General features: G+C 44.5%; 1 protein-coding gene across 1 annotated transcript in view; it reads right to left on the reverse strand.

The window, feature by feature from the left end:
- LOC133248744 (putative tetratricopeptide repeat protein 41) overlaps positions 1-17561 on the reverse strand; it is a 74706-nt gene that overhangs the window by 48763 nt on the left and 8382 nt on the right. Inside the window, exons 4-6 of the mRNA XM_061419065.1 lie at positions 12695-12855; positions 8482-8923; positions 5298-5537 (exon numbers count right to left, since the gene is read on the reverse strand). Coding sequence (XP_061275049.1) covers positions 5298-5537; positions 8482-8923; positions 12695-12855 — 843 coding nt within the window. The remainder of the gene's footprint in view (positions 1-5297; positions 5538-8481; positions 8924-12694; positions 12856-17561) is intronic.

Here is a 17561-nt window from a genome sequence, read left to right on the forward strand (position 1 = left end):
AAAGTATCTGGGGAAAAAAAAACTGCAACATCACAAATGTATCCTCTTATAAGGCAATTAAGAGTTTACCAAAGAATTAGTTATAGCTATGATCACTGACCTAGCTTTTGAGAAACTCTGTGAGCATGTTGACTTTTCATGTTGAGTCTTCCCCCTCCCCCAAGGAAATATTTGTAACCTACTTTGCAGTTTTAAATGTATACCATGGTTACTGCTTAAATAAGCACTTTGAAATATTAGAGGGCATGCATTTTTGGAGAAGTTAATCTCCTGCCTGCAGCTCACACAGGGCAAGGGGTAGCCAAGCAAATTAATTGCAAATTGGATGTTTGAGTCAAGATTATGATACTGAGTTTCCAAATAGAAAGGGTTCCAATAGATCATACCCCCCATAAACAAGCTTCTTAAAAACAAAACGGTTTTGTTTAGTTCAGTCTCGGTGATATATAGCCTTGAAAACTGAAGCAGAAGTATTTTTAATTTTCTGCTTGACACTTTTTCTTGCAAGATAAATGAGACACACAGCTGGACGACACACCAAGCCCAGCTCTTCAGAAGAAATGTAACCAAAAAAAGAAGCCCATTGTTCAAGTTATCATCCTGCATTTCTTGTGAAATGAATTCTAGGTCTTCTACCCACTTGAAGAGATGCCATGCTAGCTGGTCTAAAATGTGCTGATGTGCCTAGATGGCATGTGTGGTGCTTAAAAGACCCCTGGAAGACGACTCCCCTCCCACACAGGGTGTGGAGAAGGCATTTTTGTGGGTAGGAAATTGGGAAAGTGGCATGGAGAATGAGAGAAAATGAAAACTAGGACAAATGCCACCCTGAGTCCAAGATTTGGAGTGTTAAACGCAATATGTAAACTGCACAAAATGTTTTCCTATCAAACATTGCATTTAATTTTACTCTTTTACAGAATAATCTCTTGAGGAGGATGTGGAAACCCCTGTGCTGGTGAATTTTACATGTTCACTGACAGGGCGAAGAGGAGTCCAGATAGCTGGTGAAACTTTATCTCTGGGTTTGTACTGTGAGGGTGTTTCTGGAAGAGATTAGCGTTTGAATCAGTAGACTGAATAAAAAAGATGGCCAGTCTTCACACCAAAGCAACTGGGATGCGGGCCTGCACAATTTGCTCTCTCTAGAATATCTCCTGCCCTCAGATCTCAGCAGTCCTGGTTCTCAGACCTTCATTCTCTGACTGGGATTTATACCACTGACTCCCCTGGTTCTCAGGCCTTTGAACTTGGACTCTAACTGTATGTACCAGGGGCTTTCCTGGGCCTCTAGCTTGTAGATGGCAGATAACAGGACTTCTCAGCCTCCACGATAGCATGAGCCAAGCCTTCCTAACAAATCTCTTTTTATAACTCTATCTGTCTACTGTTGGTGCTGTTTCTCTGGAGAGCCCTGGCTAGGGACTTCCCTCATGGTTCAGTGGTTAAGACTCTGTGCTTCCACTCCAGGGCACACAGATTCGGTCCATGGTCAGGGAATGAAGATCCCGCATGCTGTGAAGCATGGCAAAAAAAAAAAAGAGAGAGAGACAACCCTTGCTAATACAGTTCCCATATAATAAACAAAACCTGTTTGAAATCAGAGAGACCAAGTGGCTTGTCCCTGGTCAGCACATGATCTGGGTGAAATAAAATTCATATTTTATGGCAAGACAAGGAAAATTTAAACACAAAAGTTCTCTACCCTCAGGCCTCCTCTCTCCCTGCTCTGTGCATAGTGTGTCTGCATTATGCACCAACCAGACCTCCCCCATCGGCAGGAAAACCTGCTCAACATTCTCCTGGCATCAACAAGACAGCTGCTTAAAAGATAACATTCCTTCCTGATCTTGTAAAGGGGTCACATGGCCCACCACAATGGTGCTTAGATCTGGATTATGTAAACTGTCAATAATATGTCTTTTGATACCACTCCAATATTCTTGCCTGGAGAATCCCACGGACAGAAGAGCCTGATGGGCTATAGTCCATAGGGTTGCAAAGAGTTGGACACGGCTGAAGCAACTTAGCACAGCACCCATTTACGCATATATGCAGAATCTAGAAAAATGGTACGGATGAACCTGTTTGCAGGGCAGGAAGAGAGATACAGATGTATAGAGCAGACATGTAGACACAGAGCAGGAAGTGGATGGTGGGACAAATTGGGAGAGTAGCACTGACATGTTAATATTACAGTCATGCTTGTGCTCAGTCGCTCAGTTGTGCCCGATTCTTTGTGACCCTATCAACTGAAGCCCGCCAGGTTCCTCTGTCCATGAGACTTTACAGACAAGAATACTAGAGTAGATTGGCGTTTACTCCTCCAGAGGATCTGCCTGACCCAAGGATTGAACCTGCATCTCCTGAGTCTCCAGCATTGGCAGGTGGATTTTTCTACAACTGAGCCACTTGGGAAGCCCATCCTGGGAAGCCCATATACCCATTACCATGTGTAAAATAGATAGCTAGTGGGAAGCTGCTATACAGCACAGGGAGCTCAGCTCAGTGCTCTGTGATGACCGAGAGAGGTGGGATGGGGGTGGGTGGGAGGGAAGTTCAAGAGGGAGGGGATATATGTATATGTATAGCTGATTCATTTTGTTATACAGCAGTTCAGTCATGTCCGACTCTTTATGGCCCCATGGACTGCAGCACGCCAGGCTTCCCTCTCCTTCACCACCTCCTTGAGCTTGCTCAAACTCATGTCCAATAAGTTGGTGATGCCATCCAACCATCTCATCCTCTGACATCCCCTTCTCCTCTTGCCTTCAACCTTTTCCAGCATCAGGGTCTTTTCCAATGAGTCACTTTCTCCCATCAAGTGGCCAAAATATTGGAGCTTCAGATTGTAAAGAAATTATACTCTAATAAAAAAATACATTTTTTATGTATTTTTATGTATTTGATGCTATACATCAAAATCACATTTGATGTATAGCACTCTGTTTCAAAAAACTTATATAACTGTGCCTGGTGACGGACTGGGAAGTCTGGTGTGCTGCAGTCCATGGGGTCACAGAGTCGGATACGACTGAGTGACTGAACTGAACTGAACAGGTGGAACAGTTCTCAGAGTCTTCTGAGATGCTCTTTCCGGGTTTTAATCCTCAAATTTGACTTGAATAAAATTTTTCAATTCTTTCTTAGATCGACTGATTAATTTTTCATTGACACTTCTAAATATAGAAGGATTCAAACCTTCTGACTTAATGTCAGTGCTCTTCCAATTACATGTGGGATGTGAGGAATAGCTTGACCACGGGATCATCTGTGTTACAAAGTTCAGTGTAGTTCTCATAGACAGACTAACTGGCTGACACTTACATTGTCTCTTACGGGCCCCCCAGGTGGCACAGTGGTAAAGAATCCGCCTGCCAGTTCAGGAGACCCAAGAGACACAGGTTCGACTGCTGGGTCCAGAAGATCCCCTGGAGAAGGAAATGGCAACCCGTTCCAGTATTCTTGCCCAGAAAATCCCATGGACAGAGGAGCCTGGTGGTCTGTATAGTTCATGCGTTCACAAAGAGTCCGACACAGCTAAGGCTAGATTTCACTGTGTGGATGAACATCCCCCCAATTCTCAGTGGCTTAAAACAGCAAAGGTTAATCATGTCCACCGCATGTTGGCTGGAACCCCAAATCCAGGTGGATCTCCTCAACCCAGGATGGATGGAGCAGTCGCCATCTTGAACATGGCCAGTCAGCACTCACAACTCATGGGCAGAATTAGCCACAAGCACCACTCAATAAGAGGCAGAGTATTAATTTCAAACAAAAGCAGCCTGCAGGTATATGTGTCTAAGAGACCAGTTTGCCTCAAAATGACTGACATGACATCTGGACAAAAGACGTAAAAACGTAGCCCTTCACCAAAATATCACAGCAGACAAATGCTGTAGCTCCAGGCTTTGGGATATTTTTCATCCTTTAGGAATGGGCTTGCTTCTTATGCCAAGGCTGCATGGAAGTGAATTATCGAAACTACAATTCCTGGTGCTTCTAACAAAAACTAGTATTCACAGCCTGATTCTGAAGCAAGCAAACTTGCAGTTCTAACCACAGTGAACAGTGCCAGCAGTGCTTTATTTGGGGCTCATGTTACAGAGGAGTACAGCATGAACCCACAATTTTACCAGTAACACCATGCCCCTTCAGTCCCTAGGCCTCCAAGAATGTTACTGTTCTTGGTCAGATGGAGAGATTGAGAGCCTTGTAAACCATCATAAAATGGAGTGAATAGAAAAGCTGACACTACATCCGAGAACATCCTTATTCCTCACCCTGCTCTTCTCTGCCTTATGTAACTTAAGAGATGGTGGGAATGATGTCAATGTGGGAGGGGAAAAATAAAAAGGATTCATGTGGGCTTTTTGAAAAAAAAAAAAAAAGTAAGAGAGAACACAGTAAACTGGAAAGGAAATTTAAGCTTAGAATCTTGCCAGAGGCTGTCATTTAAAGGGTTTTAAAGTCCTGAGACGTGAGGTCCCCTGTGTGAGCGATGCTCAGAGAGTGCTCTGACTCCAGGTAAGGTTCTGTGACTGCTGTTTCTCTGATTCAGATCTGCAGTTCTTTTCAGGAGGGGATAAGAATTTTATTTCAGAACAAAGGCAGAGACTGCTAATTCCACCCTAAATCCATTTCCCTCATCTTTCTTAGTGACAGAGTCCCACTTTGGTTGAGGGGAGCAATACACCCAGTTGAAACCTCTGTCCCCAAATTCCCTTGTAACTGTGTGCTGTGCTTAGTCGCTCAGTTGTGTCCGACTCTTTGCGACTCCATGTAACTAGCTATGGCCAAATGACGAAGTCCCGGGTCAAAGAGACTTAAGTGAAAATGTTGGTGGAAAACTTCTAGGAAAACTCCTTAAAAGGAAACGCAAGCCCTTCTCCCACACCAGCCCCTGTCCTTCCTATTGTTTGAAATATGATGGCTGGAGCTCCAGCAGCCATACTATTTCCAGTAGTCATGAACATGAGGTAACCTTGAGAATGTAAACCAGTGTAACAGATCAGGGACAGGGAAGGAGCTGGGCTCCAGATGACTCTGAAGAGCAACAGCATAGGCTTGGACTGCTGACCTCCAGAAGTCTTTCAAATGAGAGAATAAACCCCGGTATATTAAGCCATTGAAATCATGTCTCTGTTACAGCCACATACAAATCTTAATTTATACAACCATTTTCATGCATATTTATAGACTCATTTCTACTCAAGAAATCCCAGCTATAACTTTCCCTTGGATGCGACTCTCACCTCCCCTTAGCCAGCAGGTGTCTGCACAGATTCGAGCCTTACCCAGCAGCTTGTGTTCCACGGCACTTCGCAGGGACTGGTGCCGGAAGTACAGGAGGCCATTGGGCTTCTCCTGGAGCCAGTGTCTGGTGGCATTGCGGAAGGCAGCCCAGTGCAACGTGGTCACTTTGTAATGCCCCTTGTAGCCCAGCATGTCCAAGAGCTGGTATATCTCGTCTTCGGCCAGCCCACAATGCGAGATGCTCAGCAGACACAGGGTGTCAGACACCCAGCCGTCCAACCCTGTGCAGACAACACACTGATGATGGTGACAAAGGAGGGCTCACACATGCCAGGCATCATTCTACATGTTGTGTGATCAACCAACTCATTTCTTTCCATCATCCTTTAGGTAGATACTATAACTGCCCCATCTTACAAATAAGAAAAATGAAGCCCAGAGAGGTTAAGTAACTTAGCCCATGTCACACAGAAACCAGTGCAGAACTGGGATTTGAATGCAGACGGTGTGGCTACAGAATCCACGTTCTTGACCATTGAATTATTACCTACATTGTCACAACGAATCCATCCGTGTCAGCTACGGTTACCAAGTGGCAAGCTTGCCAGTTCTGACACTTAGCATTTCCCCTGAGCAGTCTTTAAAGATTTCCAACATCAGATTTGCATGTACAGGTATGAGAGGCTTTTCTGTCTGGCTGCTGCCTACTGCAAATTCATACACACCACACAAGCCAGCCACCTGTTACTCACCTGACCCCCTAGATGTTTCCACCGTAGTAGGATCTCCCACTGGATCAACCAACTCTAAAGAGATCCTTAAGACCACAGAGAGAAATGAGAGCAAGGTCTACCATTCGAAATGGATTTCTTATGCTAGGACTGGGGAATGAGGCCCCAGATGCCTGCATCCTTTCAGCAGAGGCAGTTGTTCAGACCGATGTGCACAAGCTTCCTCTGAGGTTTGCCCCAGTTCAACTAAGCTCTCCTGGACCTGTGGTTGAACTTGGCGGGCCTGAGTCGGGTTAGCAGACAGCACTGGGAGGAGGAAAATTGCCTATAAAAGGAACAGTCCCTATGGGGTGCAGGGTGGGGAGGACCCGGGCTTTCCTGCACAATCCTGGAGACATGGGTCTAGCCAAGGGCACAGCTGTGGGCAGTTTTGTCTGATTCTTCCTGTGGGACAGAGACCTTGTTTTCACCTCTGTGCGGGTCAGGGAGGGCACACTAAACTTGAAGTTAACTTTCTCTGCAGAAATGCAAGCTCTAGAGCAAAAAAAAGGGTGGGGGGAGGTACGGGATAATATGCTGGAGCAACAAACAATGGGCCTTTCATTCCCAGTATCTTCTGCTTCTCTCTCAGAGCTCCACCTCCCCATCCCTGCTCCCTTCTAATTCACTTAAAAGACAGCTGTCACAGCAGAAATGAAGAGAGAAAAACTCAAGTTTCAAGAGACTTTTGAGGCTCACAGTAGAGCCCATGGCTTGTGAGAATAAACTTGGGTTTTTGAAAGCCTGATTGTTGAATATTGAACCACAGATTCCTGGCCAACTCTTGGAATAATTTTTTTTTAACCACAAAGAGCCTCAGACAATTACAGGAAGATGCAAAGAGGACATTTTTTCCCCACCCAGGAAGAAAAGAGATTTTGCTGAATTCAAAAAAGTGTTAAAAAAGAGACAGATCACCTATTCCATTTTTCTAGATGATCTCTCTGCCTCTCTTTTAACACCTTCCTAAGTTCAGCAAAATTTGCAAAACAGACACACAGTCATAGAGAACAAATGTGTGGATGCCAACAGGGAAAGGGAGGTAGGTGGGAGGAAGTGGGAGTTTGGGATTGACATAAATTATTGATACTATGTATATATAGATGACTAATGAGAACCTACTGTTTGGCACAGGGAACTCAGTGCTCTGTGGTGACCTGAATGGGAAGAAAGTCCAAAAGGGCGAGAATATATGTATGGCTGATTCATTTTGTTGTACAGTAGAAACTATCACAACATTGTAAAGCAACTATACTCCAATAAAAATTGATTTAAAAAAGAAAGAGAGAAAAGAAAGCAATAAAGTTGCTCAAGTGGGTTTCTGAACAGGGGCCAGAGCCCTCCCTGTGAAGAAAATCAGCTTGGAGCAGAGACAGACCGGCCTCTGGATGCATCTGAGACTGGATGAGAGAGAGGACCTGAGCTTCCAAAAGCTCTACAGATTTCCCAGTGCCACAGGAAGAAGTGGGGAGGAGAAATGGCTAATGGGGACACCGGGGGAGACCTATAGGCCCCGGACCTCTGAGTGGCACAATGCACGACCACGTTCTCTGTCGGGCACGTAGATACCCACAAGACTGGAGGCTTAAGCAGAGGGAAGGAGTGAGCCGATGATGCCCGTGAGGATGAGGGCACGTGACAGCAGATGGTGGCATAGATGGAACCGCCCCAGAGCAGATGGGAACACAGGCATGCCCGAGGATGCCAAAAACAGGGCACGTCAGTGTCCATGGACCATCTGGAGCCACGACCACCTCAGTGGAAGACAGCGGGGACGGGTGACAACCAAGGTGACCCAGCACCAAGGCCTTCAGATCTGAGCTCACCCCAGCGGGGTCACGGCGAGGACACAAACCCTCACACGGCTGAAAAAATCCTGAATCGACTGAAAATACAGTAAACGGATGAGCTTAACCAGAATTAACCTAGATTCTGCCATCAGTGGGACTGTAGACTCAAAAGAGAGATTAAATTGAATCACAGAAATTATAAAGGCTCATTTCTTAGACCTCTGAGAAATGTGACTAAAATCTATGCTTAATGTATTTCTCCTTATGATCAACACACAGAGCTCCCTGGGTGGGGCTGCCAGATTTAGCAAATAAAAATATAGAGCCTCTAGCTACATCTGAATTCAGGTAAACAATAAATCCATTTTTGGCATAAGTATATTCCAAGCAATATTTGGGATATACTTATATACAAGATTATTTGTTACTTATCTGTAGTTTAAATAATTTTTAGTATATTTCCCATGCAATATCTGGGATATACTAAAAGATTATTTGTTGTTTATCTGAAATTCAAATTAAACTGGGCGAACTGTACTTTCTCTGACAATCCTCTCCCTCAACCTTCCTCCCTGGAGACGAAGGCAGGTGTGGGGTGGGGGGGTGGGGGGGGATCTTCCTCCCTGTGGACTCAGACCAGGTGGTTAATACTGCTTTATGCCTACCTTCTCCTGAAGCCACAGTGTCAGAATTTGCCTTTTTTTGTTTCAAAGTCCAACTATAGTCTTCAACCCAGCGTTTCAGAATCAACGCCCAGAGCTCCTGAATCGAGGCCACCCCCAAGTACTCCTTCAGGCACTGGAACTCGTTTCGGTAGATTCTGCATTCTTGGTATTCATTTGCCAGGATTGTGAGCTTTAAAGGACTCAGGTACGTCTTTTTCCTCAAGCTGTATCTGCTCTGTCGGAAGGGGTCTCTACTGGTAAAAGAGAGATACTCCCTAAAGATGTGTAGCTGGGCTTCTTTGTCCACTGCGCTGACGAGCTCCACTGTCCTCACGTCAGGGCGGGCACACAGCGACTTGTAGGACAGGCTGGAGGAGACGGTGCTCACGATCAACTTGCAGTGAGGAGACAGTGAGCCTGGCAGCCAGGAGATATCTTTCACCTGATGAAAAGAGTCAAAGACGGTTGAAAACTTCACAACTTTAAAACTACTTTGCTGGTGTAGGTGGTGGAGAAAAAGGAACCCTCCTATGCTGGAGGAACCCCTCTCCACTATGGAGAACAGTATGGAGGTTCTTTAAAAATCGAAAAATAGAGCTACCACATGATCCTGCCCCCCCCACTACTGAGCATATATCTAGAGAAAAACATAATTCAAAAAGATATACGCCCCCCAGTGTTCACAGCAGCACTATTTACAATAGCCAAGACATGGAAGCAACCTAAAGTCCATCAACAAATACAAGGATAAAGAAGATGTGGTACATATGTACAATGGGATATTAGTCACTCATAGACAGAGTGAAAAAAAGTCATTTGCAGCAACCTGGATGGACCTAGAGACTGTCATACTAAGTGAAGTAAATCAGAGAGAAAAAGAAACAAAATATGATATCACTAATAACTGGAATTTTAAAAAAGAAACAAATAAACTGATTTATAAAACAGAAACAGACAAGATATAGAAAATATACTTACAGTTACCAAGGAGGAAGGAGGGAGGGATAAATTAGGAGTTTGGGATTAAAATATACACACCACTACATATAAAATGGATAACTAACAAGGACCTACTGTATAGCACAGGGAACTATACTCAATATCTTGTAATAACCTAAAATGGAAGAGGATGCAAAAAAGAATATACATATATATGTATAACTGAATCACTTTGTTGTACACCTGAAACTAACACATTGTAAATCAACTATATTTCAATTTTTTAAATTTTTAATAGATTCAGTGGAATATAGTAAGAAAGTATAGGATAACGATTGAGGTTCCAGTTATTAACAGTAACTTGGATAGCAAGCAATATGGTGCTAAGACAATACCAATTCACACTCCATATTGACAGATTCACCTCTCCATTAGGGATTTGACAGTACAAATGCAGACTCTGAAGAGGTTCCTACAAGTAAGTACTTTAACAAAATCATAGACTTCTGAAGAATGACCTACAGTGATGGCCAGAGTACAAATTGAAACATTCAACTGAAAAAGAAGATACTATCCTGTGCTGAAGAGCTGTCACTTTGGGTAGCAATACTATCATAAATTAAATGGTTTCATTTGGAATAAAAGGAACACCTAATAAAATCTTTCTTGATTCCTTTAACAAACAGCCTTTCCCATCCCTCTTTGCCTAATAATAGCAACTCTCATGGAGAAGGCAATGGCACCCCACTCCAGTACTGTTGCCTGGAAAATCCCACGGACGGAGGAGCCTGGTGGGCTGCAGTCCATGGGGTCATTAAGAGTCGGACACGACTGAGCAACTTCACTTTCACTTTTCACTTTCATGCATTGGAGAAGGAAATGGCAACCCACTCCAGTGTTCTTGCCTGGAGAATCCCAGGGTCGGGGGAGCCTGGTGGGCTGCTGTCTATGGGGTCGCACAGAGTCGGACACGACTGAAGTGACTTAGCAGCAGCAGCAGCTCTCATATCCTGACTGCTTACTCTGAGCCGGGCACTGTGTTGAGTGTGGACCAACTGCACTGGTTACTTACATTTTTAAAATCTTCTGTAGCTTACGTTGTTTCCACATCTCTCGGGGGAACTTACAGATCCAGGGAAATTGCTCCTCCCAAGGCCAGCCAATTCCTGGGAGCAGTGGGCAGACTGCATGAAACATACCTTCTGTGTGCAGACAAGCCAACCCATGACCAACCACACCCCGACTCACCTTCTTATTCAACTTGCTCACCAAGCCAGTACTTCCTCTGCCCTAAGTCATCCAAGGGTCAGGTGCCAGACAGTGAGGGAAAGCCCCTATGCCCCAAAGTCCACTAGAATGATTCAAACTAGCAATCCGAGACTGTGTCCTCTGCCCTGCCTTGCCTTTCCCATGAAAACCCCCAAAGTAATTTTGTTGTATATTCTGATCTGCCTTATCTATACTGATTTTTCCATATATCAAATCCCATTGATTGGTTGCTATCTTTAGTTTTTCTTCTGTTTAAAGGGATACTGGATCAATGGCACCTCTAATGCTTTTTAGTGTCAGTCATTGCTTTGGCCCCGGGCTCCTGTCTTCTGCCTTCTGACACCCTAATATTTCCCCCCAGAGCCCTGCGTGACAAGGCATGTCTTCTCTCCAAAACTGTAAATCATAAATAATTCTTTCAATGCCATTGGTTTCTCCATGACATCAACTCAGTTATCCCCCTATAAATTAAATCCTAGGTATAATTTTATTTCATTAACTCATTCAGTCCCCCTAACAACCCTCCAGAAAGGCCGAAGAGGAAACTGAAGCACAGAGGGCCTAAACATTTTATCAAATTCATTACGAGGGTAAGCAGCAGAGCTGGGATTCAAACTAAGGGTCTGGCTGCAGGGGCTGGCTCCTCACCACTGCATTGATGCCTTAGAGAATTGCCTGACAGTCCCTCCTCCTGAAGAGCTCTCCCTGTTCCCCTCTTCCAGGAAGCCTTTTCCAAAGGTCAAATGCTTTCGTTAGAGGCCTTCACAATACTACATACTGATCCCTGCCAGCACTTAGCACAGATGTAATTTTATATTTATTTATGTGATGATATTACTAATATCTGCCATTCCCTGCTAGAATGAAAGCTCTATTTCTTAGACTATGTCTGTCTGCTTACAGTGCTTTTCCCATGGTAAGCGGTCAATAATTATTTGTTGGATGTATGGTGGTCACCATGTACTGAATTAAAAAGCAGATTACAAAATAATATGGTATATAACTTCACTTATATAACCATATGTATGTGTATACAGCTATCCATAGAAAAAAGAAGGTTTAACAATGGTGAGGCTGTGAGGATATTTAATTTTCTATTTTCTTCTTCTTTTTTATATGTTCTATGAGAAATATACATGAATTACACAATTTATAATTATGCATGTATAAGTTTTATAGAAAATGCTTCACAAATACTAAATACTTCACTAAATACTAAATGCTTCACTAATACTAAAAAGCATTGGAGGTGCCATTGATCCAATATCATGTCAAACAGAAGAAAAACTAAAGATAGCAAACAACAGATAGAATTTGATATATGAAAAATTAAGTATAGATAAGGCAAATCAAAATATACAAGCTAAAGAATATAATAGGGGCCCGATAAATGTCTGATTGAAGTATAAACTAGCAGGGCAGAACTGTGCAGCAGTAATGGCCAGTTTCTAGAACCAGGCTTCCCATGCTTGAATTCCAAGTCCACCATCACCTTAGGACCTTCAGCAAGTTGTCTAATATCTCCAAGTCCAATCCCATTTATATAAATAGGGATGATGATCCCAGTCTATCAAGGATTGCTGTGAGAATTCAATGTAAATATCTCTAAAGTTTCTAGAATAATGCCTGGCTCGTTGTGTTATGTATTTGTTTCGTAAAATATTCAGAAGTAACTAGAAGCAGCATTGCCTATAACTATAGATATGCAATGCAAGGGAATGGTATTGTGTACATTCTAAATCAAGCCGTTTTCCAACAAGGACCTACTGTATAGCACATAGAACTCCACTCAATATTATGTGGCAGCCTGGAGGAGAGGGGGGTTTAGAGGAGAATGGCTCCATGTATATGTATGGCTGAGTCCCTTCTCTGTTCACCTGAAATTATTACAACATTGTTAATCGGCTATATCCCAATACAAAATAAAAAGTTCAAAAAAATTAATTAAGGGGTTTTCTTTTTATTAAATAATAATAAAACGGATATTATTTTGAAAAGAGATTACCTTCTCTCCTGAAATCCCATATATACCAGCCAATTCTTCAATTCCGTCCAGTACAAGTATACATGGCTTTACATTGATGGAAGCAATGAATACGTCTACAAGAAGTGAAAAGGCCAAGATATTTGCATCTTCATTGAGAATATCAGTTTCAAGCTGGGTACCTACAGCATAGAAATGTGCTCAAATTAGGTATATGTTAATGGGTTGGGGAAGCAGAAGGGGTTGGGAACAAGGAGTGCTACCCACAGCTGTATGACACATACAGATGGTGTAGGATGGTGTGTGCATGCTCAGCCACTCAGTCTTGTCTGACTCTTTGTGACTCCATGGACTGCCCGCCAAGGTCCTCTGTCCACAGGATTTTCCAGGCAAGAATGCTCGAGTGGGTTGCCATTCCCTTCTCCAGGGGATCTTCTCGACCCAGGGATCGAACTCAAGTATCCTGTGTCTCTTGAATTGGCAGGCGGGCGCTTTACCACTGAGCCACCTGGGAAGGCCATATGTGTGATGAGCAGTCTCAAAATATTCAACCCTAAAGAGGTAATGATATTTACCACCACGTGTCTCCTACACATTTTCAGGATTTTATATAAAAAATATTATGTATGATCCAAAGCGCTACTCTCACTTTCCAAAATGCAAAAATTGATCATGTTACAAAGAACTGGATGGGAAGAAAGAGAAGTCAGGCTATGTGATCTGTGAAGTTTCTGCACCGCCTTAAGATCAGTTCCTGTTTAGAGGTCACAGCCACCACTCTGGGGGTCCAGCTGTGTGAGTGCATGCACACACACACACACACACACACACACAATATCTCCCACCCACCACCTAGTTTCTTTGGTCCTGGCTCATTTTAAACCTAACACAACTGATCCTAAATAACTCTACCCTTAGTAATGGACTCCAAACCTTGGATTCTGGAAATTACTAGGAAGAATTAAGTTATGAATCAGCAAAGACTAAAGGAAGTAATTTGAGAGGACCAACTTGCAGGATGTGATTAAGTGACACACTAGCAGCAACCCAAAATGGTAGTCACCTACCTAATATTCTAAGAGCACTTTGGGACATACAATTTCTGCCTTGCTTTTAATTTTCAAAACTAATATTTTTCAAATAAATTAAGACCTGTTAGGATCTAGAAATCAAGTTATGCAAAGAAACTGGACTGGATTAAGTTTCTTAAGTATATGAAGATTTAATCTATTTAAGAATCCACCTGCCAATGCAGGGGACACAGGTTCGATCCCTGATCCGGGAAGATCCCACATGCCTTGGAGCAACTAAGCCCATGCGCCCCAACTACTGAGGCTGTGCTCTAGAGCCTTTGAGCCGCAATACTGAGCCCACGTGCTACAACCACTAAAGCCCAAGTGCCTAGAGCCTGTGCTCTGCAACAAGAGAAGCCACCGCAATTAGAAGCCCATACGTTGCAACTAGAGAATAGCTCCTGCTCCCCACAACTAGAGAAATCCCTGGGGCAGCAACGAAGACTCAGCACAGCCAAAAATTCATTAATTTTTAAAAAATTTACTCTATTTTGTCCAAGCAGGGAGAGTAACTGTATTACACAGAAGCATAACTGTGCTAACATCAAGACAGACCTCTTGGGGAAAAACAATGAGATGTTGATGAAGCCCTCAGCACAGCATCTGGCCCCCAGAAAGCCTTTGATATAAGGAGCTCCTTGTTAGTTAGGGCTGCTGCTAGGGTCTGGAGTAATACAGTGAGGAAACATGAAAAGAGGAAAGGCGGAGGCTCTTCTCTGACCTTCTGTGAAGCCTGTCATGAGGGGCACGTCAGCTGCAGCTGCCTAGCAGGCAAGGGCACTTGGGTCAGATACTTGGCCACGGGTGGGCAGTTCTCCTCTGCTAGATCGCTATATCCTGGCCAGCAGGGGTGGGGACGGAGGAGCAGAAATGTCAGCTTCACCCAGGGGAGTTTTAGCGTCCCCATGATGGGGAGGGAGGGCAGGGCTCACAGCCCACACAGGCGCTGCAGCTGCGGACAGCTGAGTTGGGTACAAGAAAATGCTCTCTGCCTGCATCTTCATGTGACCTCTCAGGCCTGGCTGTGCTCTCAGCAGTGGCTCCTCCTCTTCCCACGTCCACCTCCCTCAGGTGAAAGCCAGCTTCCAAGCCAAGGCGGTGATGCTAAACGATGCTGGAGCCAGCCAGCCCTGCTCATCCTGGCTTCCCCTGAGCTTCCGTGTAGCATGCATGCGTGCTCAGTCATGTTTGACTCTCTGCGACCCCACGGACTGTAGCCTGCCAGGCTCCCCTGTCCGTGGGATTTTCCAGGCAAGAATACTAGAGTGGGTTGCCATTTCCTTCTCCAGGGGATCTTCCTGACCCAGGAATTGAACCCACATCTCCTGCGCTGCAGGTGGATTCTTTACCATGGAGACACTGGAGAACAGCTACCAACTCTCTTGCTTTCCATCCTTGCACCCCTTAGTTTAGATAATGAATAAGACTTTCTTGTTTCCCTCAGCTGTCCCCCACTCCCTGCTTCTTTCTCCAGTTCAGCTCAGAGGAATAATAACAAAAGCAATAACAGCAAACTCTGCCAAGGACCCATTTAAGTTCTTTACATGTATCATCTGTTAACCCTGACACAGCTTTCTGTAGGTACTATTATTCCCATCCCCATTTTAGAGATGAGAAACTGAGGCACAGATTGCTTAAGTGAACTGCCTAAGATCACAGAGCTAGTAAATAGTGGAGCCAGAACTGAAAATCCGGGCGGGCCAAGTCCAGAACCACTGCCTTCCCATTAACAAGCAGAGGTGGTGCCTGACTGTCAAGTGTTCACAGGCTGTTAATGAATTTATTCTGCTTTGTCAGCTTAAAGATTTGTTTGTTTGAAAGACAGCAGCTGTTTTTATTAGGCGCTTTCCATACCTAAAAAGACACTCAAGAAAACAGCAATTTATTTGGGGAATAAAATCATAATTGCATGTGTACAGTTGAGCATCTAATCATCAGCCTTGCCAGAATGAACACCTTTGGGATGAGCCTGAGTGGTACTAGTCGCTTTCACTTAGAATCAGACACACCTGCTGCTACTGATTTTGACTTTACCCACTTAGCACACTCTGAGAAATGCAGCCACTAAAAACTCACACCCACGTGATCACTTTATTTACTCACAGACACACCTACACACACACACGCAGAAGGGAACACATATTTGTCCCTTCATCCAGAGATGATCTACACCTATCAAAACTCCCCCAGGGCCCCGACACTCGCTCAGTACCCAGAGGCTCATGTGGGTATAAGCCCTGGGTGAGAAAGGATGAAGTCTCCAAAGCAGGAAGGGTCAGACACATACAAACATGCAAATACACAGAAGGCACCTAATGATGATAATAATAATATCTAATATCTGTTGGTGCTGCGGTTTCCCTGGTAGCTCAGCCAGTAAAGAATCTGCCTGCAAAGCAGGAGACCCCGGTTCAATTTCTGGGTTGGGAAGATCCCCTGGAGAAGGGATAGGCTACCCACTCCAGTATTCTTGAGCTTCCCTGGTGACTCAAATGGTAAAGAATCCACCTGCAGTACAGGAGACCTTGGTTCAATCCCTGCAATCGGAAGAGCCCCTGGAGGAGGGCATGGCAACCCAGTCCAGTATTCTTGCCTGAAGAATCCCCATAGACAGAGGAGCCTGACGGGCTACAGTCCATGGGGTCACAAAGAGTCAGACATGATCGAGAAACCAAGCACAGCACAGCACTATATGCCAAGCATTGTGTTAAGTGTCTTTGTTTCTCAGACTTTATCTTAGTTCATCCTCTCAACTACCTACAAGACATCTTTTTCCTTCCTATCCATATTTCACAAATGGGAAAACTGAGCCAGAGCGAGTTAAATAACTCGCCCAGGTCTCACAGCTAATAGAAGCCATCGGGCTCCCCAGCTTCTCCTAGAACAGAGGTGGATCCCATAGGATTGTTCTCTCTGTCCACGTAAGCCTTGCATCTTCAATCTCTCCTGACCAAAGCAGAATTCTTGATTACCCTCGAAACCTGCTGCCCCATCAACGTTGTCCCATTTCAGTGAACCACCCTGACTGTCCACCTAGTTTTCTTAAGCCGAAAACTAGGAGAATCCGTAATCTCTCCCTGTCCTTCAGTTCTCACATTCAATTCCTCAGTGTGCTCCCATCCATCCCCTTGCTCCTCCGCTCCCCCAAGCTATCACCTCTTCCCACTTGGACCACTGTGATAGCCTCTAACAAGTGTCACTGCCACCATGCTGACTCCCCCACACCTATTTCTACACAGGAGACGATTTCGAGCTTTGACAAATACCAACCAAATCATGCCAGTTCCCTGCTCAAAATCCTCCACTGGCCTCCCACTGCACACAATAGAATCTAACCCAAGATCCTGTTCTACAAAACTCAGATACAAAGTGGCCCATCCTCTATCTTATCCTGCTTCATCTGGTAGCACTCCCCTCATCCCCCACCAGAGTCTGGACACACTGCCTCTTTCCCTTTCTGACTCACTCCACTTTGTTTCCAGTTTAGGGACCTTAGTTGTCCCTTCTGTCTGGAATGTTCTGATCTCCTCATGGCTGGCTCCTTCTTGTCTGTGAGATCTCCCAAGAGTGTAGCAGAGATGGCCGCCTGTCCTGTGAAAGTTTATGCTCCCTCTTAAAGACGGTGAGGGTAGCTTTCTATTCCTACCTGACTCCTTCCCAGTGTGGCCATGGGAGCCTAGGGTGGCTGACTTCTTGCCAAAAGAATGAGGGTGGAAGTGACTCGTGTCACAACCTGGCTGAGACTTTTAAGGAAAGGTGTGCCTTTTCCACTCGATTTCCTCTTCCTCTAGCCAAAAGCAGATGACTCTGAGGCC

This window comes from Bos javanicus, chromosome 5 (genome assembly GCF_032452875.1).
Source record: "Bos javanicus breed banteng chromosome 5, ARS-OSU_banteng_1.0, whole genome shotgun sequence".
NCBI classification, from domain to species: domain Eukaryota; kingdom Metazoa; phylum Chordata; class Mammalia; order Artiodactyla; family Bovidae; genus Bos; species Bos javanicus.